The 18218-nt window shown below is 40.1% G+C and overlaps 1 protein-coding gene across 14 annotated transcripts in view; it reads right to left on the bottom strand.

The window, feature by feature from the left end:
* The window catches only part of LOC139259755 (solute carrier family 35 member F5-like), a 205733-nt gene that overhangs the window by 40306 nt on the left and 147209 nt on the right, over positions 1 to 18218 (bottom strand). For 9 of the 14 annotated variants that reach the window (XM_070875446.1, XM_070875447.1, XM_070875443.1 and 6 more), the window contains 3 exons: positions 11169 to 11219; positions 4535 to 4639; positions 2206 to 2289 (listed from right to left, as the gene is read on the bottom strand). In XM_070875446.1, coding sequence (XP_070731547.1) covers positions 2206 to 2289; positions 4535 to 4639; positions 11169 to 11219 — 240 coding nt within the window. The remainder of the gene's footprint in view (positions 1 to 2205; positions 2290 to 4534; positions 4640 to 11168; positions 11220 to 18218) is intronic. The other 5 variants (XM_070875453.1, XM_070875452.1, XM_070875455.1 and 2 more) reach the window with 3 other exon arrangements.

Raw genomic sequence — 18218 nt, forward strand, 5'->3', positions numbered from 1 at the left:
GTTATGTCGATAGAAAAACATTTTCTTTCAAATCAAATACAGCTGGTATGAAATTGGAAAATGGACTTTAGTAGCAATCCTGCATAAAAGGATTCAGTGATGCATGTTATTGCTTTCATTGTCGAAACTTAATTTATATCTAGCAGGAGAAGTTTATAATACATCGCTAGGAATACTGTTTTAATGCAACATCTCATTGCAGAAATAAAAAACTATTTGTTCTGCTGATTGAACTTTTGCATTTTGGGAAAGTGGGGTGGTGGGGAAAGTCTTCCGACCAGTTTGGTAAAATTTTTCATTTGCAAATGCCACAAGCTAAAACAGTCACCTCTTAACAGTGAAATAAAAATTGCTATTTCATATGCATAACTTAGTGATTTCATGCTAGTGAGGCACTGTCTACTGTAATCCAATAAAGCAAGAGATTTATTTTTGAAGGATGCACTGATCAAAGTCTTCATATTTAAATAATAAATAAGACTTGGATTTATATAGCGCCTTTCACGACCACCAGATGTCTCAAAGCACTTTACAGCCAATGGAGTACTTTTGGAGTGTAGTCACTATTGTAATACTGCAGAAGTGGTATCACGATAATCATGCGAACGGTGCTTTATTTTTATTTAATTTCTTTTCCCCTGGCTTCCTTCTGTTGAATAGAACCCCATACAATGCAACTTTAAACTGAATACTCCTGTAACCACCATGAGTAATTCACTCACTCTTAATTGCATCTGATTCAGTCTGCAGGGCTTACAAGGAGCAGACAACACAAATAAATTTGTTCACAGATCCAAAAATATCAACAACATTAAAGTTTAATCTACAAGCATATAATTATTTAATAATCTAAATTGTTTAATTTATAAGTCTGTCTGTTCTACAAGGCAATTATTCATTTTAAGCATATAGTTCTGAATTCTAATTTTAAACATGGAATTTATGTTCTGCTTTATTATTCTGTAAAACAGGGAGGTTTATTATTCTATGATTACCAGTGTAGTGAATATCTGAGTTAATAATGTTGCATTAAACATTTTGAATACCAAAACTAAAAAAACACTCTTTCGGATGCAGCCTAATTTATATGCAGTACAGGGTACCTTGGATAATAAATTTACAAAACAATTGACTATCCACTATACTCAAGAGTGAACAGCATAATTTGGAAATACTTTAGATTTAGACAATTTCAACTTCCCTCCAGTCCACTTCTTAAGACATATAAGGATCAATTATTTTAAGAATGCAAGAAAGCACAGAAGAAAAGCCTTCGAGTCAAAGCCATTTATTCCATAGACCACGCATAATTTCTCTTATCAAGGATTCTACTAAACCTGACTAAACTTATCTTAAGTTTCTTTCCCCGCAGTTCTCCCACTGCTCAGCCCACAAAATAAAACCCAGACTATAGCAGCAGGGGATTAAAATGGGTGAAATTCAAGACTATTCTAAATTATTCACCTCTGATGGTTTCTATTCTTTGGGATGACATTTCGATGCGCCCTGCAGCTCAATAAGCATTATTTTCTGCAGAGCGTTTAGCCATCTATATCTATCCAGAATTTAATTTCCAAACAGATATTCATCTTACAGTATTAGCTGCTTTCATGGGAACATATTCCCTGTTTTGTGAAGAAATACTTTCTAATTTCAAATCTTGTCTGAGGGCAGTTATTATACTCATGTCCTCTTGTTCTATGCTTAGACTCCATGTTAAGTAACCTGCTTGAATCTGTATTATCTATTCCTCTCAGCATTTTATATAATGGACCACTTCATTTTCCTCCAATGAAAACAAGCTCAATCTGAGTCGTTCATCACAGTTGGATTCAATTTATCTTTACTGCTCTCCTCTGAACATTTGGAGGCAGGTTTTCCAAAATGTCGCACTATATAGTCCTACCACTGATCTAGTCCAAGCTCCCCGCTGGAGTGAGAATCTGTTCAACCATCGTCGCCTCCAGGCCAGATCTAAGACCGTCCCATCCTCTGTCATCAAACGACAGTACGCAGATGATGCATGTGTCTGCGCACATTCAGAGGCTGAACTCCAAGTCATCGTCAACATCTTCACCGAGGTGTACAAAATCATGGGCCTTACACTATACATCCGTAAGACAATCTGACCCCACCAGATAGCACTGCCCCCCAGTCATCAAAATCCACGGCGCGGCCTTGGACAACTTGGACCACTTTCCATACCTTGTGAGCCTACTATCACCAAGGGCAGACATTGATGACGAGGTCCAACACTGCCTCCAGTGCGCCAACGCAGCCTTCGGTCGCCTGAGGAAGAGAATGTTTTGAAGACCAGGCCCTCAAATCTGGCACCAAGCTTATGGTCTACAGGGCTGTAGTGATACCCGCCCTCCTGTATGGCTCAGAGACATGAACCATATGCAGTAGACACCTCAAATCGCTGGAGAAATACCACCAACGATGTCTCCACAAGATCCTGCAAATCCCCTGGGAGGATAGACGCACCAACATCAGTGTTCTCGATCAGGCCAACATCCCCAGCATCGAAGCACTGACCACATTCGACCAGCTCCGTTGGACTGGCCACATTGTCCACATGCCCGACGCAAGACTCCCAAAGCAAACGCTCTACCCGGAACTCCTTCACGGCAAGCGAGCCCCAGGTGAGCAGAGGAAATGTTTCAAGGACACCCTCAAAGCCTCCTTGATAAAGTGCAACATCCCCATCGGCACCTGGGAATCCCTGGCCAAAGACCGCCCTAAGTGGAGGAAGAGCATCCGGGAGGGTGCTGAGCACCTCGAGTCTCATTGCCGAGAGCATGCAGAAAACAAGCACAGGCAGTGGAAGGAGCGTGCAGCAAACCAGGCTCCCCACCCACCCTTTTCTTCAACGACTGTCTGTCCCACTTGTGACAGAGACTGTAATTCCCATATTGGACTGTATAGTCACCTGAGAACTCACTTTGAGAGTGGAAGCAAGTCATCCTCGATTTTGAGGGACTGCCTATGATGATGATATAAAATTCGCATACATAAACCTAGATTTTCCAATTGGTGTTATTTTAATACCGGTATTAACTCATTCATTTTCAATGGATCAGAATTGCATTAAAATAACTAATTGTTTAATCAAGGCTCTTATTTCCCTAATCAAATGCCTTTAGATGTATCTCAGTATTTGATTAGCATTCTTGATTTATACTGACTACATTCAATAATAAATCAATAATCACACCCAAATCTTCTCTTTTTTTACCTTTGTTAGTGTTTCCTGCTCAAATATGCATAATTATTAGGTAAATCCACATTGAAATCCATCTGTAGTTCATTTGGACCATTCATTTAATTGTTTACAACCCTTTGAATGTTACCAGTTTTCCTAGCTTTTAGTTCTTCTGCATTGACTCTAAATTTCTAAATTATCCTGTTTATTTAAATCATCATATTCCATGTCAAAAATCTAAAACCTTTCCTCTTTTGCCCTCCCCAAATTGCACCCTGTCTAACTGAAAACTGGTTCCAAAGGTTGTTTTCCATCCAAACGGGAAACTGAACATAAAGTTCATTAGTGACCAGGCTAGGTTATTATTGACTGCGCTAAATCTTAACATCTTTTACAAGCTGCACTTCATATTTGTAAAATCACTTGACAAGATACCTCAGCTGTGGCCCAGGGAGTAGGAGTACTAAATCCTGTTGACAGCAATGTTTCCATTAAGCTGCGCGGCTGCGTGGCACTCTGGACCTCCTACACAGCCAACTCGCTGGCTTTGAATGGGCCACGCAGCCCCTTAAAGGGGCTGCATACTTAAAAAAAATGAACGGGAACATTGGTTGACAGTACTCTTTGAGGTAACAATTAATGCAGCAAATAGTATATCAATCTATTTCACTTAATCACCTCTGCAATTATACATGTAATATTTTAATACATAATTAAACTATTGAAAATAAACTGAAACGACTTCGATATGAATGTTTCTTATTGCATATAATGTAATTGTAGAGTAGATTGGACTAAATGGAATTTTGCATTACATACCACATTTGGGATTTGAAAAGTTTAAAGATTTCAAAATGCACACCAATTCTAATGATAGACCTGGGATTTCCATACAATCATGTGCACATCTATATTGCATATTCTCAATCATTTGAAAGACTATGGTACGGTTATCAATGTGTCAGCTCATGCAGATGACAGTGCATGTATGATTGCTCAGAAATGCAATTTATTATTGAAATTAGAGAATGTTGGTAGGTCTAGCATTAGCAAATTGAGATCACATGAATAGCTCCATATATTTTAAATAACATAACTTTGAATTACAAAAACAGCTTGTTCAACCCTCTCAGAAGTCCACAAGTTTTAAGGTTCCCATTCTTTTAATCTGAATATAGTTATAAACATGGACATATCTAACCACAAATGGTGCAGTACTATAACAAAACCTTACAAGAGTAAACTGTAGTTATGTCAGAAATAGGCAACCATAGCTGGTTTTATTAGTCAAGAGAATTATACAGTACACCGTGTGACTGCCAACCTTACCAAAAAACATGGGTATGTCAAGTTTGTCTTCTCGGTCAACTTTTCTTTTAATCATGACTATGTAGACAGCATACAACACTGCTCCTGTTAATGACCACAATGAGCCTGCAATAAAATAACAAGTTAAGGCTGTAGAGAGTACCAGAAGAAATTAGGGTTTTAAAGAGCGTCGCTATTCATTCTAATCTTCAAGACCTATTTATATATTTTTGTTTTTGAAGTGCATTCCCATACCAGAGATCAGTCTCCAACTAACCCTCAGGATGAGCAGGCACCATGTTGCCAAACCTCTGTCAATACAGTTTTATATGTGAGCATTATACCTGCAAGACCCCTAACCCCCGACTAATTGACTGGTCATTCAAATTGCCCTTCATCCCACAAATCTGGCTTTAAATTTATGTAGTTCTTTCACAAATACAACAAAATTCACGTGTGATAAAATTTGTGAAGAGTAAGATGATTCTCATCAATGGCTACAACAGTCACCTACCAGATCATGGGGTGAAATGAAATGGGTGGGGAGGCAAATTGGGCGTTATCACATTGTTTATCTGTTATATGCTCTGCCCAATATTCAGTTCCATTGACTTCAATAGAACTGAACATCGGGTGTGTCGTACAATGGTTGGCAAATGTGAATCTGCCTGTCTTGCAGTTCCGTCCATGTCCAATTTCACACACAATTAATCTGAAAAACATTTAACTTTGATGAGATAGCAGAGGTGGGTGATCAAGATAGTGCAGTAGATGTGTATATGGAGTTTTGGAAGGCATTCGATAAAGTGCCACATAGAAGGCTTATTAAGATGGAAGCCCATGGAATTAAAAAGCGATATGGATATAACATTGGATCAGTGACAGAAAGCAAAGCGTGGTGATGGATGTATGTTATTCAGACTGGGAGGTGGTTTACAGTGGTGTTCCCCAAAGGTCAGTTTTTGGTCCATTACTGTTTGCAATTTTCATAAACGATTTAGACTCAGGTGTAGGGAGCAGTATTAAAGTTTACAGATGATACAAAACCTGACAAAGTAATAGATAATGATGAGGATAGTTAAAGGCAGGATGACAGACAGGATGGTGAAATGGGCAGAAGCATGGCAGATGGACTTCAATAAACAAAGGGTGGGGGAGGGGTCAGGTGAGAGGAAATTTAGAAATCTAAAGAGAAAAGTCAAGGAAATGGAGCAATGTAGCGGCTTGGGTAAATACAAGCAGAGTGTGACAGGAAGGGACAGAGAGTTTAATGGTAACAGTGCATCAGTGAATTAGGTGAAAGCAGGGAATAATGGTAAAAAGTTAAAATGAAAGGCTCTTCATCTGAATGCACAAAAATTTATAACAAGACAGACAAATTAGCACAAATAGAGATACATGACTTTGATCCAATAGCCATTATAGAGACATGGTTGCAATGGTGACCAAGGCTGGGAACTAAATATTCCAGGGTACTTGAAGTTTTGAAAAGACAGGCAAAATGGAAAAGGGGGGCGGGGGGTGGATAGCCCTGATAATAAAGGATGACATAAGGACAGTAGTAAGAAAAGATCTTGGCTCGAAAGATTAGAAAGTAGAATCAGTATAGATAGAGATAAGAAATAACAAGGGGAAGAAAACACTGCTGGAAGTAGTTTATAGCTGCCCAAACAGTAGCTAAACCATTGGACAAAGTATTAATCAAGAAATAATAGGAGCTTTTAACAAAGGCCGTGCAATGATTATGCGGGACTTCAATCTTCATATAGACTGGGCAAATCACATTGGCAACAGTAATCTGAAGGACGAGTTCATGGAATGCATTGGAGACAGTTTCTTAGAACAATATGTCGTGGAACCAACTAGGGAAAAGGCTATTTCAGATCTTGTATTGTGTAATGAGACAGGGTTAATTAATACTTCATAGTAAAGAATTCTCAGAGGAAGAGTGATCATAATATTATAGAATTTCACATTGAGTTTGAGAGTGATATACTCAAGAACAAAACTAGAGTCTTAAACTTACATAAGGCCAATTACATAGGTACGAGGGGCGAGTTGACTAAGATAGATTGGGAAATTAGATTAAAAGGTATGACAGTAGCTAAGCAGTGGCAAACATTTAAAGAAATAATCCAAAATTCTCAATGAATATACATTCCATTGAGAATTTAAAAACTCCACGGGAAACGTGATCCATCCATGGCTAATTAAAGAAGTATATATAAGAAGTATTAGATTAAAAGAGGCTTGTAGTGTTACGAAGAAAACTAGTAAGTTGAGGATTGGAAGAACTTTAGAAACCAGCAAAGGATGACCACAAATTTAACAAAAGGGAGCAAATGGAATGAGAGTAAAGTAGCAAGAAATATAAAAACAGATTTTTAGACCTTCTACAAGTTTGCAAAAAGGAAGAGAGTAGCAAAAGTAAGCGTTGGTCCCTTGGAGGTTGAGACAGGATAAATTATAATGGGGAATAAGAAATAGCAGAGACTTCAAACAAATATTTTGTATCTGTCTTCACAGTAGAAGACACAAAAAGCATACCAAAAATAGTGGTGAACCAAGGGGCTAATGAGAGCGAGACACTTAAAGTAATTAATATCAGTAGAGAAAAAGTACTTGAGAAACTAATGAGACTAAAAGCTGACAAATCCCCTGGACCTGATGGCCTACATCCTAGGGTTCTAAAAGAGGTGGCTGTACAAATAGTGGATGCATTGGTTGTGATCGTCCAAAATTGTCTAGATTCTAGAACAGTCCCAGCGGATTGGAATGTAGCAAATGTAACCCCGCTATTCAAAAAAGGAGGGACAGAGAAAACAGGGAACTACCAGGCCAGTTAGCCTGACATCGGTTGTCGGGAAAATGCTGGAATCCATTATTAAGGAAGTGGTAGCACTTAGAAAATCATATGATGATTAGGCATAGTCAACATGGTTTTATGAAAGGAAATGATGTTTGACATGGTAACTAGCATGGTAGATAAAGGGAAGCCAGTGGATAAGGCATTCAATAAGTTGCCACACAACAGGTAGTTAAACAAGATTGGAGGGGGGGGGGGGGGTGAAATTGCCATCCGCGCCATTTCGGGCAGAGAATTCAACTTATTTGAATTATTACCACCCTGTGGTGGGGCGGGCGGGGGAGGAAGAGGCGGGAAATACAGCTCTTTAACTGTGACACCGCCTCCCAGTGTTTTGGGGCGCTGTTTGAGGCGGTTTCGGGTCGGGAGCAGGGCAATGTCCACCGCAATGCTGACCATGTCAGTTAAAGGGGAGGGATGCTGTGAAGTCTCCGTGGCGCCTACTGGGCCACCAGGGGTAGTTTCGGCCAGGCCAGCTCTTCAAGCCTCCCCTTCAAGGATGGCCGAACCGTCCAGCCACTGGCAGCTTCCTGCCTCGCGAAGCTGTCAGAGGCATCGACTGGTGCCATCCATGCTCGCGAGGGGCGGAAGAGGGTCAGCGCTCGGCCGACAAGAGGTCGGAATGTCAGGCGGGGAAGAAAGTCGGGGCGCATCAGAAACCTGTTTCGGTTGCTCCTGGCCCTGGGGCAATTGTGGATGGGTCGCATCTTCCATCTACCCCTGGTCGATTAGGCCTTACCGCTTCGAGATGGTAACTGGCCTGAAAAAGGGGGCTATTTTGGCCCCTAGGTCTCATAGGATTGGGGGTAATATATTAACACGGATAGAGAATTGGTTAATGGACAGAAAACAGAGAGTAGGGATAAATAGGAAATTTTGAATTTGGCAGGTGTAACTAGAGGAATGCTGCAAGGATCAGTGCTTGGGCCTCATCTATTTATAATTTATGTTGGATGAAGGGACCAAATGTAATATATCCAAGTTTGCTGACGATACAAAGCTTTGTGGGAAAGTAAGCTGTGAGGAGGACATAAAGAGCCTGCAAAGTGACGGCAATAGGTGGCAGATGGAGTATAATGTGGGGAAATGTGAGGTTATTCACTTTAGTAGGAAGAATAAAAAGAGAGAATACTTTTTAAATAGTGAGAAACTATTAAATGTTGGTGTTGAGAGAGATTTAGGCATCCTCTATACGAATCACAGAAAGTTACCATGCAGGTACAGCAAGCAATCTGGAAGGCAAATAGCATGTTAACCTTTATTGCAAGGGGGTTGGAGTACAAGAGTAAGGAAGTCTTGCTACAATTATACAGGACTTTGGTGAGACCACACCTGGAGTACTGTGCACAGATTTAGTCTTCTTATCTGAAGGTTCACATGATTGATTCCTGGGATGAGAGGGATGTCCTAATAGGATTGAGTAGATTGGGCCTATACATTCTGGAGGTTAGAAGAATGAGAGGTGATGTCATTGAAACATATAAGATTCTGAGGGGGATTGACAGGCTAGATCCTGAGAGGCTGTTTCCCCTGGTTGGAGTGTCTAGAACTAGGGGGCATAATCTCAGGATAAGGGGTAAGCCATCTAAGACTGAGGGAGGGCAAGTTGATAAGGTACTTAAAAAGCACAGGAGTTACTTGGGTTTATAAAAAGCAAAGAGATCGTGCTAAGACTTTATAAATGACTGGTTAGGCCTCAGCTGGTGTATTGTGGATAATTCTGGGCACCACACTTCCGGAAAGATGTAAAGGACGTAGAAAGGGTACAGAGCAGGTTTACTAGGACGTTACCAGGGATGAAGGACTGCAGTTATGAGGTGAGGTTGGAAATGTTTGGACTGTTCTCCTTGGAGCAGAGAAGCACTATGTAACAGAGGTGTTACAAGAAGAATAAAGCTATGATTAAGTACTGCTACCAGTGGCTTTCAGAACTTTATGCAAGACTTGAAATGAACACAGTTAACTTTTCTTATTCATTGGCATTTCAAACAATTACTTTCAGCTCATTTACACATGGAAATATATTTTTAGAAATTTACATAAGAGGAAGTATTGAGCAAATTAACACAACTAAATTCCATGTATCTTATAGGTATACATTTTGACATGACATATTAAAAATATTTTTAATAACTAATACCCAATTTCACCCATTTAAAATTACACAATCTAAAATTTATTGAGGTTGAAATATGTAGCTCTAACGTGGCTTTGCTAAAAAAGTGAAAAAATTAACTGATTTTTTTACAGAACAGTTTCCATTCACTGATAATTAAAAATTATATAAACAGCTTAAAAAATTAGAATCATGATTCTTTAAAGTTTTAATTCTGGTGATTTCCATAACAGTTTTGATTAAACAGTTTGCACTAACTCTGTGTAAATCTGGCAGAGTTAAAAAGCCTGACAGTGGAAGGGAGCCAAGTTAAAGATTCTACAAAAACAACCATCAACCCGAGGTACGACAGCCAGCTTGTCACTTCAGTGGTTTATGGTAATTCTACTCTTGTACATGTTTAGACATCAAAATTTCTGTCAGTTCCTCTGATTATGTCTTCAGCAGTTTTTAAACAAAAAGAGGGATAGATGGTCAAAAATATTAATCAAGATCATTTTTAATTGACTTGAGAGGAGTACTGATAGAGAATTGCCTTTGAGATTTTCAGAAATATAGTTTAGATTGCAGAATACTGTCAAGATCCTATTCACTAAACACAAAATAACACAGAAATTGCAACAGGGAAAAAGGCCGTTTAACACAGCCAGTCCTTGCTGGTGTTCATCCAGTTTCTATTTATCATCTACTAACTGACAATCCTCCCCTTTCCTCTCAGAGGTCCCACCTCATACTTAACAGTTCTCTTCTTACTGATATATGTAGAATCATAGAATAATTCGGCCCATCTTGTCCGTGCCAGCTGTTGAAATAATCATTTGTAGAAATATTCACTGTTCGTTTTACTATTTTAAAAAAATTCTCCCCTCATACTGCTTCCTTGCTTTCCTTATCCTGATCGGAGCTTCTTTTTGCATTTGCTCTTATTTCTAATCATACTGATTGCCTGCCAACCCCTCCCTGCCCCCCGTGTGCTTTTTTCTTCAGTTTAGTTTGTCTCTAACCATTTCAGAAATATCTACAGTGCAACAGAGTTATTAGTAGATAGAGAATAATCACCAAATGGCGAGTCTACAAAGATTTCAAACTAAGTTACAATGGCTTTGATTAAATCAAAATTTCTTCTACTGTTACCACATTCAGGAAAAGAATCTTCAATGATTAAACAGTAATTTTAAATAATAACCCTGATATCATGCACACTATACAGATACACAGAACATAAAAGGTAGTAAATCAGAACAACAGAACGGTAATAAAACAATATACAGTTTCAAAACAGGAAATCTACATTTATGAGTTTTAACAATAGAACTTTCTCTTTCGCTGCGCTGACCTCTGGTGTCCAAGAAGAAGGCTACAAATTGGGCAATAGATCTGACTAAATTAAAAAGTTGGATACCCAAGTAAAGGGTCTATATTAGACACCAAGCAAAGGTGGTGAGGCCCAAAGCAGAGCATACAGGGAAAGGCATAACACCATGTCAGATCAGCACAGACTACCAGAAACCAATGATGCTCAACAAAAGGCATTTGAGATTCAGACAGAACAGGACTTCCAACAGCACTGGACTCATGAGTTTATTGAGCTCAAGGGGAAAATCCATCTTTGAATGTCTATTAACCTTCAACCTCCTGATAATGATGGTGTTTATCTGATCCTGGAAACTTACCCAGGGATGCAATACACTCTCCTAGGATGGTTGACGATATGTCCCACCTTGCTGTCATGTGGGCATTAAGGAAAGAAGAACCAGGTTGTTAGAAATGTGGCAAATACTAATGCGGTGCTAATATGGACATGGGTCAACACCTCAAGGATGCAGCTCCTGCAATTCAAATCCATGCAAAGCATCACTGAAGATCGAAGTTTAGTGAATGGCACCTGATTCTATATATCTAGGTTATCACCACATGAACAGTTAATTTGGGTATTCAGTTAAATTGATAGTTCTGCACCTTTATTTGTGTTATCTCAGCACAGTATTCTTCAGACTTGCAGTATTGCATTGCTGCAGTACTGAAGTTTGTGAATATCCTGCAAAATCAAAACATTCAAGCATGTAGGTGTTCTGCTGAAAGTTTATTAAGAACTGGCAGTCTGCAGCTTCAAGAAGCTTAGAGAAGGTAGCTGTATATTGTTTATTAGTATCAGCCTGTGCTCATAAAAATAAAAGTACAAACAGAATTAGAAATGAAATATAAAAAAATGAAAAAAGAGCATCAGAAGATGAAGCACAAATCGCTGCAGAAAATAAGGTACAACAGCTGATTACAATCAACAGTGATTACAAGCTTAATTTAAAGTTGAGGGCTTATCATATTCTGGCATATTCATGATGAAATCACACAATCAATTACAGTGCCAATCATGCCTTGAATACCTGGGGAATAGTTCTCATATATTAGCATATAAATTTGGTTTAGTTGCACTTAGCCAAGTTACTTTAACCTTGAAAAATTAGGACATTAAATGGGTTGCATTACAATATCAAATGCTGTAAGTCGTGCAGAAATAAACAGGAAATGCATTTTGTTTAGGAATTCCATGACAGTAAGTAGATGAGTATATAAAATGACAAAACTTCACGAAGTAAAATTTGGAAAAAAATTGGTAGTCATTGCACATTGAAAAAACATTGTTATTATGAGTTAAGTTCCTGAATAGAATGATGGCAGCCATCAAGTACACAATGACTGCAATATTATAGTTTCAAAAAGATGCAGTTTTGAAAGGGAGGAACACAGTACATGAGGAGAGGGCACCATTTACAATGTCAGCTAGCATGGAGGCCAGGATGAAAGGTCTGGTGGCTAGCAGGTTAATGAGGTGAGAGATTGCATGAGGAGAGTTAGAAGATAAATATCTGGGCTAGGGCAGAAGAGAGTTTGAGGAACAGTTTGGCTTGGTGAGCAAGGGCAAGGAGCACAGGCAACTGAACAGATAGTCTCAAACTTAGTGAGAAAGAGGTCTACGAGCTCCTCACGTGTTGTTAGAGGTGACAGTTGAGGGGTTTAAGGAGAAAAGAAGCTGGTTGTTATATTTGCTCTCTGGATGATCTTGAAGCGGCCTTGGCAGAAGATAGTGATGACTGATGGCACTTGTGCTCCAGCCAGATCCAGTGATGGACATCGAAACCATCTATCCAATGTATTGCTTGAGGTAGTTCTGCATATATATACAAACATACTGCTTGAGGAAGGAATACTGCAGGCCTTTTAGGAATTCAATTTTCTTTACTCCATTTACTCCCTCCCTGTCCCAAGCAACAAATGGCTAACTAAAATATCATAACATAAGAACATAAGAATTAGGAACAGGAGTAGGCCATCTAGCCCCTCGAGCCTGCTCCGCCATTCAATAAGATCATGGCTGATCTGGTCTTGGATTCAGCTCCACTTACCCGCCCTCTCCCCGTAACCCTTAATTCCCTTATTGCTTAAAAATCTATCTATCTTTGACTTGAAAACATTCAATGAGCTAGCCTCAACTGCTTCCTTGGGCAGAGAATTCCACAGATTCATAACCCTCTGGGAGAAGAAATTCTTTCTCAACTCGGTTTTAAATTGGCTCCTCCGTATTTTGAGGCTGTGCCCCCTAGTTCGAGTCTCCCCCACCAATGGAAACAACCTCTCTGCCTCTATCTTGTCTATCCCTTTCATGATTTTAAATGTTTCTATAAGATCACCCCTCATCCTTCTGAACTCCAGGGAGTAAAGACCCAGTCTACTCAATCTATCATCATAAGGTAACCCCCTCATTTCTCAAATCAGCCGAGTGAATCGTCTCTGTACCCCTTCCAAAGCTAGTATATCCTTCCTTAAGTAAGGTGACCAAAACTGCACGCAGTACTCCAGGTGCGGCCTTACCAATATCTTATACATTTCCAGCAACACCTCCCTGCTTTTGTACTCCATCCCTTTCGCAATGAAGGCCAACATTCCATTTGCCTTCCTGATTACCTGCTGCACCTGCAAACTAACCTTTTGGGATTCATGCACAAGGACCCCCAGGTCCCTCTGCACCACAGCATGTTGTAATTTCTCCCCATTCAAATAATATTCCCTTTTACTGTTTTTTTTCCCCCAAGGTGGATGACCTCACACTTTCCGACATTGTATTCCATCTGCCAAACCTTAGCCCATTCGCCAAATCTCCTTGCAGCCTCTCTGAGTCCTCTACACAACCCGCTTTCCCACTAATCTTAGTGTCATCTTCAAATTTTGTTGCACTACACTCTGTCCCCTCCTCTAGGTCATCTATGTATATTGTAAACAGTTGTGGTCCCAGCACTGATCCCTGTGGCACACCACTAACCACTGATTTCCATAAAGGACCCGTTTATCCCGACTCTCTGCTTTCTGTTCGCCAGCCAAATCTCTATCCATGCTAATACATTTCCTCTGACTCCGCGTACCTTTATCTTCTGCAGTAACCTTTTGTGTGGCACCTTATCGAATGCCTTTTGGAAATCTAAATACACCACATCCATCGGTACACCTCTATCCACCATACTCGTTATATCCTCAAAGAATTCCAATAAGTTAGTTAAACATGATTTCCCTTTCATGAATCCATGCTGCGTCTGCTTGATTGCACTATTCCTATCCAGATGTCCCGCTATTTCTTGCTTAATGATAGTTTCAAGCATTTTCCCCACTACAGATGTTAAACTAACCGGCCTATAGTTACCTGCCTTTTGCCTGCCCCCTTTTTTAAACAGAGGCATTACATTAGCTGCTCTCCAATCCGCTGGTACCTCCCCAGAGTCCAGAGAATTTTGGTAGATTATAACAAATGCATCTGCTATAACTTCCGCCATCTCTTTTAATACCCTGGGATGAATTTCATCAGGACCAGGGGACTTGTCTACCTTCAGTCCCATTAGTCTGTCCAGCATTACCTCCCTAGTGATAGTGATCATCTCAAGGTCCTCCCTTCCCACATTCCTATGACCAGCAATTTTTGGCATGGTTTTGTGTCTTCCACTGTGAAGATGGAAGCAAAATAATTGTTTAAGGTCTCAGCCATTTCCACATTTCCCATTATTAAATCCCCCTTTTCATCTTCTAAGGGACCAACATTTACTTTAGTCACTCTTTTCCATTTTATATATCTGTAAAAGCTTTTACTATCTGTTTTTATGTTTTGCGCAAGTTTACCTTCGTAATCTATCTTCCCTTTCTTTATTGCTTTCTTAGTCATTCTTTGCTGTTGCTTAAAATCTTCCCAATCCTCTAGTTTCCCACTAACCTTGGCCACCTTATACGCATTGGTCTTTGATTTGATACTTTCCTTTATTTCCTTGGTTATCCACGGCTGGTTATCTCTTCTCTTGCCGCCCTTCTTTTTCACTGGAATATATTTTTGTTGCGCATTATGAAAGAGCTCCTTAAAAGTCCTCCACTGTTCCTCAATTGTGCCACCGTTTAGTCCTTGTTTCCAGTCTACTTTAGCCAACTCTGCCCTCATCCCACTGTAGTCCCCTTTGTTTAAGCATAGTACGCTCGTTTCTGACACAACTTCCTCATCCTCAATCTGTATTACAAATTCAACCATATTGTGATCACTCATTCCGAGAGGATCTTTTACGAGAAGATCGTTTATTTTTCCTGTCTCGTTACACAGGACCAGATCCAAAATGGCTTGCTCCCTTGTAGGCTCTGTTACATACTGTTCTAAGAAACAATCCCGTATGCATTCTATGAATTCCTCCTCCAGGCTACCCCCTGCGATTTGATTTGACCAATCGATATGTAGGTTAAAATCCCCCATAACTACTGCCGTTCCTTTTTCACATGCCTCCATTATTCCCTTGATTATTGCCCGCCCCACCATGAAGTTATTATTTGGGGGCCTGTAAACTACGCCGACCAGTGACTTTTTCCCCTTACTATCTCTAATCTCCACCCACAATGATTCAACATTTTGTTCATTGGAGCCAATATCATCCCTCACAACTGCCCTGATATCATCCCTTATTAACAGAGCTACCCCACCTCCCTTCCCTTCCTGCCTATCTTTCCGAATCGTCAGATACCCCTGTACGTTTAATTCCCAGTCCTGGCCACCTTGCAACCATGTCTCTGTAATGGCCACCAAATCATACTCATTTGTAATGATTTGTGCCGTCAACTCATTTACTTTATTTCTAATGCTGCGTACATTTAGGTAGAGTGTTTTCATCCTAGTTTTTAAACCATGATTTTTAGTTTTTACCCCTCCTGCAGCCCTTTTATATTCAGTGGCCCTTTTTGTTTCTTGCCTTTGGTTTCTCTGCCCTCCACTTTTACTCATCTCTTTTCTGTCTTTTGTTTTTGTCTCCTTTTTTATCCAGGACTATAATTTGGTTATTCCTACTAATTTCCCTGATCTGTCCACAGATGTCCCCCTCCATTTTCCACCAACAGTTAAGGGACTGTGGTACAAACCTAACATAAAAATTGCTTTTTAATTTTTGATCTCTAACCATAATGACTTTATCCTCTTTTTTCAGGCCTCTATACTGCATCCATTCCATCATTTACCAATATTGTCACACCTCCTTTCTTACCTATTCTATCTCTCCTGACAAAAAAAAAAAATCACATAACCAGATATGTTTATTTTTCAATCCTGTCCAGTTAGTACACCAAACGCGGGCATCTATGAAGGGGCATTAACAGCAGAATTGTACCCATCTCAATCTGTAACCTTATGGTTGGACATGACCTTCACATCACCATCAAGCTGAGAGATGAACCCTGGTTCAATGGGGAGTGTTGAAGGGTGTGCTAGAATGAGGTAGCAACCTAGCAAAGCTACAACAGAGGGCTACCTGCAAGCTCAACACCAAAAGCAGATGGCTATAGAACTAAATGGTTCCATAACCAACAAATCAAAGCAAGGCTGGATGGCCCTACCACATTTAGTTGAAAAAGATGGTGGATAATCAGGCAAATAACAGGAGCAGAAGACTCCATGATCATCCTTATCCTCAACCACATCAGAGCTCAGCACGTGTAAGAGACAAGGTTGAAAGGGTTTTCCAAGCAACTTTTCTTTCATCTACAGGCAAAAATGCCAAATGGATGATCCTATTCAGCCTCCTCTGGAGGTCCCCACCATCATAGATGCCACTATCCATCCAATTTGATCCACTCTGCATGACTAAGAAAATAGGGTACACTGGACAGAGTGAAGGCTATGGGCTTGACAACATCCCAGCTGTAGTGCTGAAGATTGGTACACCTGATCTAGCCACCCTCTTTCGTCAAGCCTATCCAGTACACCATTGACACTATTATTTACCCAACAATGGAAAATTGCCCATATATATGCAATGTACAAAAAGGAGGACAAATCTAGAACAATCAGTTGCCACCCCATCAGCCTCCTCCCAAACATCAGCAATCATCAATATGGCCATCAAGCAATACGCATCCAACAATAGCCTGTTCACCGATGCTCAATTTGGGTTCTTTCAGACTACTTTGCTCTGGACCTTACCACATCATTGATCCAGACATGGCACAAAAGCTGAATGCATATGGAGATGCGAGAATAACTGCCCTTGACATCAAAGCAGTATTTGACTGAATATTGCTCCAATGAGCCCTAGCAAAGCTGTGGGAGTTAAAGAGAAAATCCCCAGTAGCAGAATCACAAAAAGACTTGCATTTACATAGCGCCTTTCACAACCACTAGATGTTTCAAAGTGCTTTACAGCCAATAAAGTAATTTTGAAATGCAGTCACTGTTGTAATGTGGGAAACGTGGCAGCCAATTTGTGCACAGCAAGCTCCCACAAACAGCAATGTGATAATGACCAGATAATCTGTTTTTGTTATGTTGATTGAGGGATAAATATTGGCCAGGTCACCAGAGATAACAATCCTGCTCTTCTTCGAAATAGTGTCAGGGGATCTTTTACATTCACCTGAGAGAGGAGACAGGGCCTCGGTTTAACATCTAATCTGAAAGATGGCACCTCCGACAGTGCAGCACTCCCTCAGCACTGCACTGGAGTGTGAACCTAAATTTATATGCTCAAGTCCTTGGGTGGGATTTGAACCCACAACCTTCAGAGGCAGGTGTGCTGCTCATTGAGACACAGCTGACACTCGGACGTAATTACCAGAGGCCAATCATTACAGCCCTAAGCCACTGCTGCGGGAGCTGCTCAGGACAGCGTCTGTGGCCTATCCATCTTATGCTGGTTCATCAATGACCTTGCTTCTGTCATAAGATCAGGAATGGGTGCTGCTCACTGATGATTGAATAGCTTTTTCTGGGAATGAGTATCCAAAAGGGGTTGGATAAGTGAATCCAAATATAAATTAAGATTAGGCATTTATACAGTGCCTTTCATGACCTCAGGATGTCTCAAAGTGTTTCACAGCCAATTAATTACTTTTGAAATCGACTGTTATGTAGGCAAACATGGCAGCGAATTAAATTAATTAGTTTTTGCTGATGAAGATTGAGGGATAAATGTTGGCCTGCTCTTCTTCAAACAGTGCCATGGGATCTTTTCCATATACCTGAATAGGGAGCTGGAACTTTAGTATAACAACTGATCAGAAAGTCAGCATCTCTGACAATGCAGTACTTAATACTGCACTGAAAAGCCTGGATGATGTGCTCAAATTCTGGAGTGGGGCTTCAACTCACTCCAAAAGTACTGCCATGTACAATTTTAGAATTATTTTTAAAATGTTTAAGATACTCCATAATTCTAGTG

Source organism: Pristiophorus japonicus, chromosome 3 (genome assembly GCF_044704955.1).
Source record: "Pristiophorus japonicus isolate sPriJap1 chromosome 3, sPriJap1.hap1, whole genome shotgun sequence".
NCBI classification, from domain to species: Eukaryota; Metazoa; Chordata; class Chondrichthyes; family Pristiophoridae; genus Pristiophorus; species Pristiophorus japonicus.